Here is an 18,270-nt window from a genome sequence, read left to right as displayed (position 1 = left end):
GGATAAGCAGCCTGGCTGCCTGGCAGCCGGCGTTTAAGTGCAGCACATAGGCATGTTTCCAGCTCTTAGCGCTAGGTCTGACAAGTGTGCATCGCATCATGGGACAAATGTTACTCCCGAAATATCACAGGTTAAGCTGATGCACGATCCCTTACATAGAACCGCAACATAACGCTTTGCTTTGGGATTCTGGCTATGCCTTTTCAATGCTTACTGGCGTGTCGCTGCAACTGTTTGTCTGGGGGAGCGGGTGATGGAGTAAGGAAGGTTTTAGCAGCATATATAGACCTGGGGCCAGCTCTAAAATAGTTTGCCACTTGTTTACGCTGGAGGTGAATTCGGCTTGGGATTTTAGTAACTGCTGATAGCGCTGTAGACAGTAATTGCAGATGTATAAATAAGTGATCACGTTTTGTTTATTCGCGTGCAGTAAATAACCCTGTGAGAATAGTAAATATAACTCCACACCAGCGAAGCAGCGGGAAGAGTTCAAACGCGGGAAGATGACTCTGTAGACACACACAAACGCGGTGCGGTTCCATAAACAATAGAACAGAAAGGCCCAAAATACCATAGAAAAATCGTACGCGGCGCAACCTAGAGACGCGACCTTGCGACACACTGAACTCCCATTGAAGAACTCAAGACATCATGCAGGATCCATCCCCAGGTCAGTGCTGTGAATGTACAGTTTTGGAGATGCAATGGGTGAAGCCTTGAAGCGGAGGCATTCTTTCTAGTGGGTGTCTATCGTGGTGATGATTTGCTGAACAACAGCAGCTGTAAATCTGGGAAACTGTCCTCTTTCAACTCCTTGTACTTTCATTTCTTTAAGAAGGGTATTTAAAAAAAAAAAAAAAAATCCGGTCCAAATATTAAGTGGAGGAGAAGAGACGGGGAAGGGGAGGGAAGGAGGAATGGAAGCCAGCTGTTTCAGTGCGGTACGGTCTTGATCGCTGTTCCTGAGTGTTTGAACTTCTGATTGACACAAACAGTTCACTTAACAGCATCACCGAATAAACACTGTCTGTAATACCACAGTAATTTTGGGATGATATTTGTCAAAATGTATACAGTAGCAGAACAAAGGATGCAGAGTCATGAAACAAATGCTGTGAGGTCTAAGGTCTGTGTATTTGTGTACATTTGAATTTGTTTTTTTCTTATGGGAACGGAAATGCATGCAAAACCCATTATGTTGTAAATAAAATAGGCCATTGCCTGATAACAAGCCATCTTGACAATCTTGGGAGTTGGCTTGGGCTTTGGTTTGACTCTCAAGTCCATCTAGTCAGGCTGCTGGGGAAAAAAAAAGGGTTAGATCCCTAGAGATCTTACATAGGTCGGAGTCCTTAAATGAAACACCTTGTCAGCACTTAAATAAAAAACAATAATAAATTATTAGAGATAAGAGCTACCATCCTGTCCACCAAGAAGAGCAGACAAGGCTCCCTCTGTTTAATCAGCAGAAGGGTCACTGTAGAGCACTTCAGAGCACTGCTTTGGATTGAAGGGGAGCCATCTGGTAATGTAGAATAAGATGGTATATTTTGGTTTTGCTAGTATTAGACCCCCTGTTTTGTTAGGCTCCAGCCAGGAGACTTCCAAATAGTTTTTGAAAGCAGAACCCGTGTTGACTTGAAGAGAAGGAAAGGCATCCGGCATTGGTTTCTCTCTGCTCCAAGAACTGTGACTTTCTGTCTTCACTTTCAGAAAATATTTGCTCTCACCCTAGTTAGTCTTATAGTTTTGGTCTAAAATCCAAAATAGGGATGCCAAGAAAGAGTGGAGAAGGTCGTGGATTCTGCTTGGGTTTCCTGTTACCATGGCAATACATGAATTCCTGTATTTATTTACCTGATGGATTATGTGCTCCAGGGAGTTGAACTATTCTGCATCACTCTGGAAGAATAAGGGAGCAGCCATACACCAGTAGGTCTAAAACAAAAGCTCTTCCATGAAGCAGGTCCATTCAAGAATGCCCTTGATTAAAACTAAAGAACATATGGCTGACAGCCTTTGAAGGTTTATTCTACTTGATGTTTTCAATCTTAATCTTGTAACTTCTTGGAGGGTTTTCCCTTGTAAGCTTGCTTTTTCAATAGCTGTCTGCTAGAGGTTGTTTGAGATAACTGACTGCACCCCAGGTTGCTAATGCTTGAAATGGTTATCTGTGTTCTGCTCAGGACTCAACTGGATGTATTTATGCCCAAAAGAATGAAAATGCTCTTGTCTTCACCTTCTAGTCATAAGCATTTGCCTGATAGCAAATCTGAAGTCTCATCCTTTAGTATGGATGGTATAAACATCTAGGGGTCATCCCAGGAGAACGGCAAAATAGAAGCAGCAATTCAGGAGGCCAGATTATTCCCATCTTTATAGGCACTTAATGTTTGTTCAGTCTTCCACGCCAATTTACATGATTCTGAATGGTGCCTCTGTGAATGTTTTCATATTAACATGAAGTTTCCCTGGGGTCTTATTTTTGGGGAGGATATATTTTGAACTGTCATCATCTCTTGGATCATTCTATAGAAAGTATCCTGCATATTTTTGACACCTCTACAGTTTTCTGCAGTTTCTCTTTGTCAGGTGAGTTACCAGGTTTCTCAGTTCAGTTCTGCGTTCACCGTTGCACCATGTTCTTCAGTGGAAGCAAGGGCTTTCAAGTTAGAAGTTTTGCAGTTGACCAGTCTAAGTGCTGCTCTACTGCTGGTTTTCAAAAGAGGTAAAAATTCTCTGTGAAATGTCTTGTCCTGGAATCTGAAAGCTAAGCCCTTCTAAACACTCGCCTCACTCTACAGGCAGTTCAGTTCCAATTCTTCCTTTCTTGGGCTTTTAGCACCTACTGTGTTTCCTACTAAATGCTGCTCGGTGATGTCACGTGTATTTTATTGTAACTTGATTAAAAAGCATCAACAATTTGGTCTAGTTTGGTGTAGAGCCAGAATACAGGTACAAGATGATCGCTATTTAGTATTTCCAACAAAATAACACAAAGAGTAGAATTTTGCATTTTTTTACAAGTCGGTGTAGGTTTGACAGGTGTTCTGATGCAGAGCTTTGAGACTGGAGCGTTCAGAAATGTAGCCTGCGGGATAACGGCTGCAAAATTGAGATGGTCATAGCAGTTGTACCAAGGAAGCAGACAAGGAGTGGAGAAAAAAGACAGCTGAAGTCTACTGGAATGTGAAGCAGCTGGGTCGTGCCTTAGTCAGTGAAAAAGCAGAAACTGGAAACAATTGCTAAATTTATTTTCAGTGCAAGCAGTCGTTTTCCTTGAACCGCAAAGACTAAATATATACATTGGTGTGATTTTTATGTGGTGGTAACTCTTACTGGCTCTTGCTAACCTCCTGGCAAGCAGAAAAGGGTGGAAGTTCACTGTCAGTCAAGTTCATAACACAAGTGTCCCTCTTCAAGTTCTCTCACTTGCAGAGAACATTTGTAAATTTGTATTTATATACCTATTTGTAAGGGACCTGTAGGCTCTCAGCATGGCTTTACTTATTGCAGTATATCGCATGAGTGGAAGAAACCTGGGTATTTATTTCTAAGGAAGGGAGTCAATCTGTAACTGCTTTTTCAGGTTTCCTTGACGTTTTCATCTTTTTGGAAGCTCTGAATTGCAGTTGATACCTCAGCTGCTGTTCTGATAACTTTGTAAGTGCAGATAGACTCTGATGCAAAGTAATGGGTCTTTAAAAAAAAAATAAATAGATTAACAACTTATTTCTTCCCAAGTTGAAAGCCTGTGGATAGAACCGGTAAAATGAGCTTTGCTGTTGACTTAGAAATCCATTGAAAGGAGAACATTCAGTTCAGAAGCTTACAGCATCTTAACTGCAAGTGGAGGAATGTGAAGTGTTAACTTTCTAGACTTTAAAGAAACTAGAGAGATGTTATACCTTTCCCTGGCAGAGGCATTTGCTGGGTAATCAGATTTAATTCAAGCGCTCAATCATTATGTGTATTACGGGACTATGTCTAAATAGTCCTCAGTTTGGCTACTGAGAGGTGACAGCTGGAATTGTTTGTTATCATAGCATCAAATTTGAAAGATCCTTGTAGCCCAGCAAAGGTAAGATGATAGAGAGCATCTCCTGTCTTTGTGCCAGATCAAACTCCAGAAACTATGTAGTATATTAAAAACAACAAATTACATGTCAGAGCTACAGGTAAGGTGATTTAATAGCCGCCTTCCTCTCTCCTGCTCCTCACCACACCCATCATTTTACATAGTTTGGATACATGTAGAAGATGTAACTTGTTCCATTTTCCAAGGCAAATCATCCCCTACATTTTTTCTGCTGAAACTAGAGATCTGGAGCTTTGGGATGTTCTGCTGGTTTGCAAAGCTATTGACCCCTGTGTACTGTTGATTAGCAGTAAAAATGAATCCTTCCAGTCTGTATTCTTCCTGTGGAGAATTTATATTATCTGGAGTAAAAACTGCATGGAGAGGGATCCTTCAGCTTCTCAAAATTGTGACAGAATAGGCTTTTCTCTCTGAAAACAATTGAAAATTTATTATGCTGTAGGTGCCTGAATATTTGGGAAATTCTGCGTTGGCGTAACGTGTGTCTTTTCTCTCTGAAAACAATTGAAAATTTATTAAATTTATTATGCTGTAGGTGCCTAAATATTTGGGAAATTCTGCGTTGGCGTTACGTGTGTGGTTTTTTTTTCTTTATTAATGTTAGCAAACTATAAGATTCAGCCATTGTCATGGAAGTAGTTTTTTTTCTTTATTAATGTTAGCAAACTATAGGATTCAGCCATTGTCATGGAAGGACTATTGAAATCACATCGATACTACAAGAATAATAGCTTTGTTATTTGTCAGTTTTGTCTAAATAACCAAAGCTTGGTGTGCAGTTGAGAAATACTGTACAAGGTAATGGGATGAGGGGATGGTAATAGAGAATAGTGGGGTGTTCTCAGTGCTTTAGTGGAGATTAGAGGAAAAGGGAGAGCTGGTTGGAGGAAAACTAGATTTATTCACCTTTGCAAGTTTGAATTTGCAGCCCCAGAACTCCAAGGTGTATAAAAAAGCTGGCCAGAGAAGGAAAAAGGGGTATCAGAGGTGGAGATGTTGATGGAATGGTTGGAAAGACTGGAAAAGGAGCAAGAGGACGTGCAAGTCCTGGATTTTAGAAAAGGAGGAGATGGTGGGCTCAGTTGCCTGCAAGTAGAGCAGATAGGAAAAGACAGACGGATGACAGAAAGGGAAAGCGGGCAAGGAAAGAGGCTCCCGGCAGCTTTCACAGGAGTCTGTTCCAAGGCAAAGAGACAGAAGATGAATTTCAGCAATCCGGAAAAGCTGCAGGAATCCTGCAGGTTGGGACGTGCTGCCAAAGGAATGTTCTGCAGATCTGCTATTCGCGTTACTGCAGCCTGACAAATTTACAGCTGCATTACCTGACCCACAGCATCCACTCTTAAAAATACATTTCCCATCTCTTCTTGTGGTGCATGACATTGATGCTGATAGAGGAAACAATCTCATCTATGTGAGAGAGAAATGATGCCCCCACTTACTATGTGAAGCAACCCGAGAAAGTTGATGGATCAGGTTATTGGTCTACTTTTATTTGCGTCACATACTTAAGTTAAAGCTCTTCAGCTTTGAAATGGTCTCTTGATGTTAAATCTGTTTGCTGTTTTAGTTGCTGCCATAGCTTGCCTTCTCTGGAGTTTGTAAGATAATGTTTTCATGTTGAGAGCAAGGAAGAAGTGAGTGGAAAGAAGTACAAGAAACTGACAAGATCTGTATGGAGATTCTCAGCCTTGGCTAGCATGTTGGTTTCATGTTTCTTTCATATTTTTTTTGTTCCCCATTCATACCACTGAGAGAGTGGATTGAGCATGGGTAGCGCCCAAAGAAGAGATTTCTTAATCATGGGGCTCTTTGAATTAAGCAAACGCATGTTTTGCATTATCTTACTTTACCTGGGTGATGGTTCTGCTGCTTTGGGTAGAGCTTTTCTGGTGTCATGAAAATAGTGTGTATTTTGTGATTCAGGTTAACATCTTGGTGTGGCCACCAGTGCCTCTAAGGAAATATTAAGTCATTCTTCTGCTGAGGAAGAAAGGTTAAAGCTTGTGTGCACTCTTGTGCTCTCGCTCTTTCTCTCTGAAGGCTTCATGTGGGGATGCCCTTTGTTGAGTACTTAACATATTCACTGAACCAGTTCCATTTACATTCTAAACAAGATCTTTAAATTCATCCTTCATGTGTACAAAAACCTTGGCTTTTGAAATAAAATAGATGAGATTTTTTCTTTTTAGGCTTCTGGAAAGAAAGGAAAAAGTCGGTGGAGGTTAAAATTGAAGACTAGTTACTCATAGCTCGTAAAGTTGGAGTAAGCAGATGCTGCAACTTGGTTGGTTGATTAAACCTGGATAGAATTTTACCAAGAGACTAATAGGTAGTTCTAGATCTGTTAAACTGTAGTTTGCAGGTAGTCTTTAATTATTATTAATGGGAGCAAAAGGAGTGTGTTCACAATGTACAACATGTGCTCTTGTAGTTTGCAGGTAGTCTTTAATTATTATAAATGGAGTGTATTCACAATGTACAGCATGTGCTGTTTTATCCCCTACCTTTTGATGTTTTTATGGTGCTTCTCAGTCTACCAATCTGTCCCCTCCATACTGGCCAAGAGGTGGTAAAATAGCCTCAGGAATTAATTCCATATTTAGAAAGTTTCCTTTACGAACCAAGCATCATGTAATAAAGGGCACCCAGGGAAATCGATATTTTAGTTCTGGTTGTATAGCACATTCCAGCCTATTGTAGATAGCAGTGATCAGTGAACCCATCTGACAGTGGGCTTCAGTTAGCAGGACTATGTTGTTTGAAACCTATTTTTCCTTGGGTGATAGATTATCCTTTCATTTTGTCCTCTAACTATATTAACTGAAGTTTGTCAATTTGAGTATGGGGAGATAAAGTGCGGGTGGTTCCCATCCGCTTTTTGCTTAACAATGTAACCTTGCATTTCTTTGTCAGGAGTGATGTGTGCTGCAGCTTTCATATACAAAGAAATTGAATATCCCTGGTTTATTTCCACCTTAATTTATTTAGGTGTACTTTTTCTTCTCTTCTAACTAGAAGAAGCTTTAAACTGAATTATATAAAAGAATAATAAGTTTGAGGAACTAGGGAGGTCTGCCAACAGGCTTAGTTAGAGCTCATCTATGAATTTACAAGGACTTACAGAAAATGTAGAGCAGTGGTTTGTGCAGGAGGTGGTTTGTCTGTATAAATATCCTTGCAAAGGTCACATGAAATCATACCTTAAGTCTGATGCCAGATTTTTGATGGAGCATGGCAAGGGTGGTGCAGGGCTTGAGTTTACTCTTTTACTGCTTGGAATTGCTTCTCTAGGGCCACTGCATGGGAGAAGGTTTCTGTACCCCAGAAGATATCTGAAAGTCACATCACCTTTTTTTTAAAAAAATCTTGTATCTTTATGAGCAATACATAGGAGAACATAACGGACAGAAACTGAGGTGGGGAGTTTCTCTGTTTTCAGCTTAGTTTTTCGGTTTGCTCTGTGAGTAGCTGTTTGCTCCTTGTCACTGGAAACAGGGCACTTCTGTCTCCTGCTCTCCCAGTCTGGTCTGTTGGAGTTTACAGGAGAGACACTTCAGAAAGTTGTAGAACCACCCTGTTAAAAAGTTCTAATGAATATAAGAAAAGGTATTTAAAGTACATTGTTTACAGTGAGCTGGCTCTCTCAAATATGGCCAATTTTGTGATATTCAGGTGTAAGGTATCTCCTTAAAGAGGAACCATTGAGTGTTGATGGGTAAGTTGGTGCATCTGCTCAGAAGTAAGCTTGCTGCTTATGTCTATACCTCCCTTACTTAATCTGTACCATCCTTTCATAAGGAAATAGTGATGAACCATCCATCCTCTGTTAGAACTCTTGGACCTATTGACCAATTGCAGTCAAACTTTGCAGAGGAATCAATATTAGAAATTTATTTAAATTTCTACACGTTTTCTGAAGAAGACCGAGTAGAACGAAGAGACCATACATAGTGCTTTCAGGCAAAAGGGAAAACGTAGCTGTTCCATATTCTTATTTGGCCACCCAGTGTCAACTAGTACACGTGTCATTTCAAAACCACTAACACACATAGTTCTTGTTCAGAGGGGTGCCAAGCGAGATGCAAGGAAACTAGGTTTCTTGTGTTAGAAGAAGAATAGATAGAGTTTCACTTGTTTGCTGCTCATAGAAAAATACTTTTTTTTTTTTTAATTTATTTAAATAAGACTTGGATAATATAGGTTGCTCCTTGATGATTTAACTAAAGTTGTGATTTATGCTCATTCAGTTGAGTAGGAATTTTGTGAGTCTAAACTTGTCTCATATTAGTTTATCTTGCACTCTAAAATTCAGAGGTGTGAGATAAATCTGACTATATTTTGAAAAAGAGAATTTGGTTCTCATTACTGTCTGTGTGTTTTTCCAGGTAGTCTTTAAACAAAGATAGTTTTGCTCCTGTCTGTCTCGGGTGAAAGCGTTTGTGTAAATTCTTTAAATATGCATTGGCAGCTCTTACTCTTAGGTTTTACCCTGAATTACAGCCTTGTTCATTAGACCTCAAATCTGAGGTGTATGTTTCACTGTAATACTTCTAGGGCTCCCTGGAGACATCAGGTATACCGCAAGTGATACACAGGAGAACTTTGCTGAGTTTCCATTTGGCTGGCAGCCTGGGGAGCGCCAAGGTCCAAGGCATAAAAACCATCATTTGGGCCAGATATCGGTGTAAACCCCGTTGTTACCTGGGGTTGTTGGGATTGTTGTGGCTTTTTACTGTGTGTGTAAGGAAAAGATGCTTACCTGGCAGTTGACCGCAATTACCTGTGTTCACCACCCGAATGTGTATTTTACACTCTTTGTTCTGGCTGAAGGTAACATGATAGAGAAGGAAAAACTAAGGAAATATCTGAGGGATTATTTCTGGCAGCTGAGCAGATGAGGTTTTCTATAAATGCTGAGAGTCTCTGGCAACAAGGTGTGTAAGAGTGTTAGTAACACCAAAAATGATGTTGGAAGGTTGTTGATCGCTTATGTCATTGTTTTGATACTTCTCAAGTTCTATAAGTAATTAGGGCTGGTATAAATAACAGCATCTAAGGTTACAGCCATTGGTCATCTGAGTCTGATGGAGCTCCACTGGCAATATTAAAAAAAAATTCCCCCATCAAGTGAAAGCGTGACTGATTCTGAAGTAATTCCCAGTGTGCATATGCTGTTCACATGGCTGTTGGTTGAGGTCCTGATCGGAGTCTGGCACCTAAAGTTGTTAACTCATGGAAAACACCATTCTCGGTGGTGTTACCAGTGCTGGGACTTGTTCCATGGAAAACACCATTCTCGGTGGTGTTACCACTGGGACTTGTTCTGTGGGGAGAGCTAAGAGGCTGGGGGGTTTATTGTTACTATTATTTTCATTTGTTTTTATCATTTAATACTTCTCAGATGAGGTACTTCACATCCAAAAGCTTTGGCAGCACAGTTTCAGGTATTATCATAATGGAGAAAAAAATCATGCTAGAAATATTAGTACTCAGTGGTATACGTTTAATGAAATTGTTACTGGCAGCTCTTATATCCAGAAAAGTAAGACTGGTTTGTGTGGATGCTGCACATGATGATCTTAACCTTTGGGATGATAACAAAGCACAAAAACTGGGTCCTCCTGCAATCCTGTGCCCTTGACGGAGTCATTTAGTTAAATTCCTTAATATTTTTGCAGCTGTGGTTGTGGTTTATTAACTGATGCTGCCTTGAAGAAGAGCCCGTGTCTGCAGCAGTTTTCATTACTCATCTGTCAATACTTGCAGAGTAAAACAAATGGGTCTGGGTAGAGAGGTTTCTGCTCTTCTGTATGAATGGTTTCTTCTTCTCCATCCCTGCTACTTTACCCAAGGAGAGGGTAGAAAATAGTTTTGATGCAGTACATGGTTATACTTTATTGGATAGGAAGCTCTGGCCTGCTTTTCTGTCAGAATTATTTTAAGCCATGATGTTTAGATTTTATTAAATGAACTAGAGGGAATTAAAAACATCTCTCTTTTCCCAAAATATTCTCACTTGTACAGCTGTAAAATGCCCTTTATCCTGATTCGTATCAGCTGAAGAATCTCCAGAATTTCTCTTTTGCAGTGGGTAAAATATGATTTTTTTGGCCAATTCAACAATTTGCTTGTCAGGATAAATCCACTTGAGTTTTGTTTGGTTTTGGTTTTGTTTTTACACAGTCCTCAAAATTGAAAATTAGCTAAACCAAAATTATTATGTTGCTGTGTTTACTGATGCAAACTGCAAGTTTTACAGTAATTGCCTTGGCTTCTGGGTGAAACACTGGAGGCAACTTATCTGCCTGGATTTTGGGGTTTTTTTTTTTGCATGACAATTGCAAATGAAAGGCACGTCTTATTTAGAAGCCCCTGCAGAACAGGGATATCTGCTCTGGGAGATGGAGACATAAATGAATTTCATGCTGGTACAAAGTATGGGCGAGTGCATGGAACAAACTGCTTTCGTAGCCAATGAGCAGTCGATAGGAAACGCTTTGCTGGAAGGGGCAGGGCTGTGGCTAAAGGATGAGCTGTAATCAGTAGAGGAGAAGGACTTGCAGAACCCAGGGCCATGACTCACTTCACCATGTGCTTCTCTGGAGTTTCACGCTTGACTGTGACAAGTTTTGAACAGAACAGCAGCCGGGCTAGTGAGTAAGTGCACGTAAGAGCCAAAAGTCAGTGCTGACCACTTTCTGCTTATGTGTATTTTGGGGGAAACACTGGAGTCCTTATGCCCTTTTCCTGTTGTGTATTCTGGTTTTCCTTAGTTTTTATTCTACTTCAAAAAATCACAGTGGGGCAAAACCATCCACAGCAGTTCCCTGTGAAAATACAAAGAACAAAGGTCCCGCTCTGTAAAGGCAATTCATAATTTGAAGCCTTGCTCTGTGCCTGTGTACCTTGGCTACAGGAAGTGTCTGCTGGTAAATTGGTGCCAGTTTCCTTAGCGCAGACCTGCCTTTTGTCATGGAGTTGCCATCAAATGTATTTTAAAGCCTGTCCTGTGGGAGACTGTTCTGCGTTACCGTGGCCTCTCCGAGAGCGGAGGGAACCAAAGCTCTGCCAGACTGAGGTCTTGATTAGTTGCAAACATGAGGACGTAGTTTGGAGAGGAGAAACTGATTAGTGGATAATTCCCCCAGAATGAATAACCTCAGCCTTAAAAGATGAATTTCAGATGGGCTTGGATGAGAGAGATATCAGGTTTAAAATGTCGTTCTTTCAGTAACCTGAATCTAGTGACCTTACGGGGCATTGCAGAGATCATTTCAGCCAAGTAAGAAGAGGCTTTGCTGGTGTTGTGCAGCCAATGCCATCTGTGTTGGTCTGACCCCCAAGTCCCCAGCGTTAAGTTTACCTGATGTTTTGAAAGGTCTTTCATTCCACAAGGTCTAGGAAAACTTCCAAAATACAGAGGAGAGCCATTGAAAACTCCCCAAGTGAGAAGGATGAGTATCTAATACAACTTTTTGGTTGGTTACGTGTCTTTACCCATCTTTCACCTTTGCAAAAGCAACAGTATGTGTGTGTTTGCCCAGGTTTGTCTGGAAAGCTTGCAAAAAACCAAGACTGAAACATAAAACCAAGTTATGGACTATATAAGCAAGCTGTGTCAATACAGACCATCATTCCGTGTAGCTGTGCAGCTTATCAAGTTACTCCAGCGAGAGCCTCCTTACAAATGCTTTTGTATTTTGTCTGTTGACTCATCCATCTCAACAGTTACAGTAACATTTCAGTACTGTCTTATAAAGCCTCTGATTGAAACAAGGCTGTTCTTGGGCTGGTTAATCAACAGATGCAATTAATACAATGATGTTTGTCCTGACAGCCTGTCTCACTGTGGCGGCATTGTAAGCAGTGTTGCTCCACGAGGAGATCTCTGTGGTCGAGGACTCGCTGTACAGGCAGCTCACTCAACGTTTGCATTCAGCCTAAAGTCAGCATTGAAAGAGTTTCAGAGCTCTCCTTAGCTGGCAAATGGTCTCACTGGCACTACAAGTGATGTTAACAAAAGGGTAAATCATAATCTGCAGCACTTCTAATTTATTTAACAGCTTTATAAAATGCTAGGGGTTTGTTCTGTTAGAGAGCACCAGAAGTGGAAAAGGAAAGCATAGGATTTTTTTCTTGAGCGAGCCTGGGGAGGTGGTGAAGGAAATACAATTTGGGCTGAGATATTTATTCTTTTAGTAGAACAATGTCAGTCCCAGACTAGTGCTTCTTAGATGTGTTTTACCCTGGGAACTTGTATAAAACGTCTTCCCTTTCAGCTATTTCATTTTTAGCTGTATAGAGGGTGTAACCATTGTTTGAGGGAGTGTCGGTGGCGTGTAGCCAGTTGATATCTAAACTCTATCATGAATTGTTTTGAAGAGAGTATGATTTTCTATACTGTGATATATTGATGACTCTTTTTCGAGGCAGGAAGTACATGCTGACTCCAGCAGTTGACGGAGCAGCTGTTCGTTATGAGTAAGCCATATGAAAAATCTTGTGAAAGATTTAATATCAGTAGGAAGCAATGTGAGCTTAAATGATCGGCACCAAAGTGTGATTAAGTCATATCAAGAACTGCTTTCATAGTTTCACTTGCTCGGAATGTCATATTGGAAAAAGTTTCAGGTTCTTATGGTATCAAAGTCTGGAGGATAGTTTACAGAGAGGTATTTGACTTCAGGCTAGTTAATATTTGTAAAGGCTCGTCTGGACACTCCCCAGACTCTTGCTCCAGGGTACAACTTTATTTCATTTATCCGATGTTGAGTTGATGTAGCAGTTTGTCTCTGTAAGTAGGCATCTCAACTGACTCCGTGGCTTTTAGCATTTCCTAGCATTGTAGCACCAGTTCTGCTTGGGCTGGATTTCTGCCAAGGCCTGGATGAGACAAGGCACACACCTGAAATGCCGCCATCCCTGTCCTGAATTTCCTAATCAGTAAGTTGGGGGGTTTTTGGGGATAACCTGTCTTTGTTTTTAATCACAGAGCTGACTTTTGTCGAGACTGGTACATAGATTTCCATAGCTTTCCACCAAAAAGATTATGTTGAATTAATGGACATTTAATTTAATTTTGGTAGTTGACATTTTCTGGAAAAAAAAGAGATTATTATTTGGGTCCAAGCTGCTGTGGTCAGAGCAGGCTGGGAGCAGCAGAGGGGGCGCAGGGCTCCGCTGGGCTTTGCCGGGGTTTGGGTGGCTTTAGCAGAACTGCTGACCTTTGGCTTAAAAAAAAAAAAAAAAAAAAAAAAAGAAAAAAAAGTAAGCAGGAATGACTGTGCTCCAAATGTGAACCTGTCTGGAAGCTGAGTATGCAGAGATAAACCACTGAAGGGGAAAACCCTTCCACCTGTGGCTCATGCATTTTACAAGTGAACCCAATGTAATGGTTTTCTAGCTTCTGACATACTTCCAACCCATGTTCAGTTACTTCCTTCATTCTTTGTTTGAGCACAGTGTTTGAATTGCTTTTCATTTTGTATTCTTCCTCATTGTCTTTGATACCAGGATACAGTTTCTTCTTCTTGCTGCCCTTGGTTTCTCTTAGTTTACGGGGTTTTTTGACACATACGTTCATGTTGCTCGTAGTGCATCCTGTGTCACAAGGTTTTGATTCGGGGGGATTGTCCTGGAGATGTATAGGGGTGTGCCAACAAATAGTGGTACGTATGTCACAACGCAGGGGCACACATACGCATCTTGCCCAAGCAGCAGAGCTTCTCTTGAGAATGTGGTTCTCAGGCCATGGCTCATGAGGGTGGTGTCAACGGGAAATGTGGGATGATTTTGAGAACAAGACTCAGTTTCCCTTGATGCAATAATTTCATGAATCAAAAAGGGAAATGTGTAATGCTTAGTGTTTTTCTCGAGCTTTAAATTTTTAGAGCATTGGGCAAACATCTATTCTGTACTTCTGACTTTGTGATGGGTGGTGATGGAAAGTGCTGTCTGTAGTGAGGTGTGAATAGTGAGTACAACTTCTGCCCTTGTTTCATTTACTGGTATGATTTAACTTGTTCCTTTGGTCAGATGATATCTACTGCTCCATAAGCTTCTGTGGGCTTTTCAATTTATTGCTGGAGCTGTGGGTGGGTTGTTCATGTTTTTAAGGCATTTGAGATCTCATGAGGTAGCAAGAGTAGAAGACATAGTGCGGTGTAGTGGTGGCATCTCTCCATTTGTGGGAAGATGCAGGTAATGTTGTGTGCACAGAGCATGCCACCTAGAGGAATGGAGAGGGCTGGCAAGGCTGTAGCCATGATTTGCTGGCAAAATTTAGGTTGCTGTTTGAATGGCTGTTTTGAGACCTTCTCCAAGCAGTGCCCTTTGTGGCCCTGCCTCTGATAAATACACCAAGTCAAGTGCGAGAAGGTCCACAAACAGCTGGCTTTCCATCAGCTCTTCTCAACAAACATTTCTCAACTTTTTACGTGAGACTACTGTTCGTTATTTAGCCTCCTGGTTATGTTGATCCTAATCTTTCACTGAGGCTGAAGAATCTGACATTAAGTTATGGATCTCGCCTCATGTTCTCCAGGAATTAGGATGAGGAATCTAGTACAAGGTATGATTTGATGGGCTAATGCTTTCCAAGCTTGGTGCTTTTTTTGGCTTGTATGTTGCAATTTCTTTTGTGGGAGACTAATATACTTCCCAGAAGATTATCCTAATTTTCAGAGTCTCAAAGTCTGAGTTGTAATTAAGCACTTAATTTGATGAGGGTTTTTAAATGTGTTGCTAGTCTACTGGCAGCTTGGGGAAATGCTTCCATCTCCAGCTCAGCTTCCCTTGTGTAGGCTCAAGCTCAGAAAGCTGGTATATATTTAGAACTGTCAGAACCGCAACCTGCCAGACAGCCCTCAGAAAATTGCTCCAAATCTATGCTTTTGGGTAGGTTAAAGCCAAATTGGAAAGAAGCCTTGCTTTTTTGCAGGAGTTGCAGTTAGGGTGATCAACAAATGGGCAGTGGGAAATTTTAATAATACATTTTATTGCTTACAATTCCATCGAGTTCCCCCATTGCCACAAAGGACAGTAATCAGTACATCCAACAGGGAAGCAATTATTTTATTTCTTGATCATCCAGAGAGTCAAGGAGTTGTGCTGTCTGATAAACACGTGGCTTGACCAGAGGGTATCACCTCTTCAGGACAGAAATTTCTTTCTGATCCACATCAGTCAAATACGTGGTAGAATAAGGTGACTTGGCCCGATGACTTGGGCTTGTCGGATTTAAGACACAAATAATTATGACTGGGTAGAGTTTTTGTCTTTCATGCTATTTATGGTTAAGGCTTGTAGTTGTCTCTGATTAAGTTTGTATCTTGTGCTAGAGTTTCTCTCTGCTGTTTAAGTAGAAGATCTTTTCTCCTCCCTCTCTCCTGGGCTTCAACTTTTATGCTTAAAACCTCAGGAATAGTCTTAAAGATTTTATCACACGGGGCCTTTTACTTGACCCCCATGTATTTCCACCGAGACATTAAGATGGCTTTCCCATTTCCTCCTATTCTCTGTTTAAATTTTCCTGTTGTGGGAATACTAATAAAAATAAAATTTGAATTGCAATTAGTCATATGTTAAAACAACCAGGCTAAAGGCAGCAGGAAGAGCGTCCTCTTGGTGTCACCTTCTGGGGCGGTGTGTCATTATGCCATGGTGGCTGTGGCCACATCTCTTGCGTGTATTGACCGCTCCTGCATTTAACAAGCCCTGATCTGTGGCTGCCCCCGTGTCTCTCTCCTTAACTCCTGCCCCCTTTTTTTCCTGATAACTTTCTGGCCTCCAGGCTACTGACAGCTGTTGTCCACTTGCTGCTAATTAAGAAAGCAGCATGAGGGATGGGAATGTGGATTGGAGAGATTGAACCCCCCTCTCCGCAGCAAAGCATTTCAACCTGATTAAAAAGAGTCTGACTGATGACTGATCGGCCTCTTTTTTCCTTCTCTCTCTGTTGAGCCTCTCTGGAGATAGCCTGTTTGCTAGCAAAACTCACATTTTACACGCTGTGTCTCTGTAGTTTTTAGATCCTGTAACAATAAGCAATGTCAGAACAGATTTACCATTGAAATAGTGGCACGTGTGAAATTTAAGCCACTTTCAAACCCCATATTTAACTTGCAAAGCGTTGTGTACATCTGTGCTCTTATTCAGAAATTCAAATGTAGGTCGTATTTTTTAAATAAAACGACACATGGTTTGTTGAAAATTTAGAGCTAGCTATAAGAATCAAGATCATTATGAATTAGCAGCACTTAAATGGATGGACTGATGATTTCAAAGGTTTTCCTTCTTTGTTTAGGGATTTTCCTTGTTTGTTTTGTTTCCTTGTTTGGTTTCCTTGTTTTGCTTTGCCTTGTTTTGCATCAGGTCCCGGTGGGTGACCTTTTGTGTGATATGGTTACGCTGTGATTTTTGTGATCCAGCAAGAGAATGGGCTTGAACTCTGGAATTCCCTTTTGTGGCCTGTGCTTCTGTGAAGCTAAAATGGTAGACTGAGGTTAAGATTATACAAGATTATTGTGTTAATACACAACCAGAAGATGTGAATTCAAGTAAGAGTGATGGTAATTTGGTAGAAGAAGCCTTCTCCTGAGGCACTGATGCTCTCTGGAGCTGTTTACCTCCAGGAATATTATGACTCTCTGTATTTCAGATTAGAACTCCAAAATTCAATCTGAATTCTTATCTTCAATAAGTGGGCTCTGCATAGCCCCTAGCAGTGTCATTTGCTCTCATATCTGGAATATAATTTCTTTTCATCCTGTTGTGATTTTTCTCATCCCTGGCCATTACCTTTTTGCTTTGGAGATGACTGTTTCTTGACACAGGAATTCAGTACAATCCAATCTTCTCTTTAAAAGTGCTATGTATATATAGGAGTACAATGTTTATTTGAATTAAAAAAAAAAATAACTGCCAGACTTGTCTCCTTAGGCGTGTGAAAATCCTTTAACAAACCATGTCTGCCACAGTATAACTGAACAGTAGGAACATGTCTAGGGAGAGGAGGGTGTACTTTTGGCTGTATTTACTGCTGTTCACCTTGTGTGCTCATCATTTTGCCACATGATCACTTTTTGAAAGAAGTCTTGGAGCATTTGACTTTTCAAATGACTTCACCTTTTCAAATAAAGAAATATTTTATATTTGTTTGAGGTTGAACAAGAGCTATTTGTACCAGTCAGCATTATCATATCTTCAACTAAACAGTTTCAATACTAAAATGGTAGGAAATGCAAAATGTAGTGTGCTTATAAGTGCCTGACCCAGGCAGACGGTTTGGGATATGGGTGGTTCGGGCTGTGAAAGTGCTATAATGTCCTTGGGCAGCTTTTTGTTTTCACATGACGAGAGCAGATGCTGACATGGTGCAAACAGAAGAGAAATCCTATCACTGCGATTGGCCCTGAGTCCCCAAGCTGTACCCTGTAAATAAAGTGATTTATGGGTATTATAGATTAAAATGGTGTTTCTTTTTTTCCTCCAAGAAAAATATTATTTCTAAATAGATCATGTCATTATTGGACACTGGTTTGGCTAGTAATTTTATAAAATAAACTTTTTAGACTTAATGTTAGAAAATTAATGGGATGATTTCTCTAATAGTAAGAATTTATGGAGAGTCCAAACCCTGGTCTGTCTTGCTGTGGGAAGCAATTAAGAATATGAGGGAATGGTTTCTTGGTTTGAAATGTTGAAAGCAACTGTAAGCGTTCGTGCTGCTAAATCTGGAGAGCTTGTTAGAGATGGTGAGATTGGTTATGCTGGGTCATTTGCTATGAATATCAGTCATTTCTTTCACAATAATCTCATTATTGCTTGCATGGCTTTGCCAAACTGTTTACTATCTGCTGCCTGTGGACTGGCAGTGCATTTCAAGCCGATTATAGGAATATTGTGTAGCTTCAGGGTCACAGTTAGTCCATTTGTCCTTTAAATGCCAGTCACAGTGGCATCAAGAATTGAGCTGCCATCATCCAGGTGTGTCCTCTGCCAATATTGACCTGCTTTTGCATCTGTTCTGCCTCAGCGTTTCATGTGACTGATGGCAAGTGTCACTCGCTCTGAATCTCTGCCTCTTACCCGTTTGTGCCATGAATTTCTGGCTGTGTAAAATGAAAAACCATCACAGTGTCATTTCAGAGACTCAGAGGTCACGGTTC

General features: G+C 40.7%; 1 protein-coding gene across 6 annotated transcripts in view; it reads left to right on the top strand.

Moving 5' to 3' along the window:
- The first annotated feature begins 401 nt into the window (after positions 1-401).
- RAPGEF1 (Rap guanine nucleotide exchange factor 1) overlaps positions 402-18,270 on the top strand; it is an 84,859-nt gene continuing 66,990 nt past the window's right edge. For 2 of the 6 annotated variants that reach the window (XM_014943055.1, XM_014943053.1), the window contains exon 1: positions 402-670. In XM_014943055.1, coding sequence (XP_014798541.1) covers positions 652-670 — 19 coding nt within the window. In that variant the 5' untranslated portion in view covers positions 402-651. The remainder of the gene's footprint in view (positions 671-18,270) is intronic. The other 4 variants (XM_014943054.1, XM_014943052.1, XM_014943057.1 and 1 more) reach the window with 3 other exon arrangements.

This window comes from Calidris pugnax, unplaced genomic scaffold (genome assembly GCF_001431845.1).
Source record: "Calidris pugnax isolate Ruff unplaced genomic scaffold, ASM143184v1 scaffold102, whole genome shotgun sequence".
Classification (NCBI taxonomy): Eukaryota; Metazoa; Chordata; class Aves; order Charadriiformes; family Scolopacidae; genus Calidris; species Calidris pugnax.
Note: the sequence above shows the minus strand (reverse complement) of the source record. Positions and strands in the feature narration are given on the sequence as shown.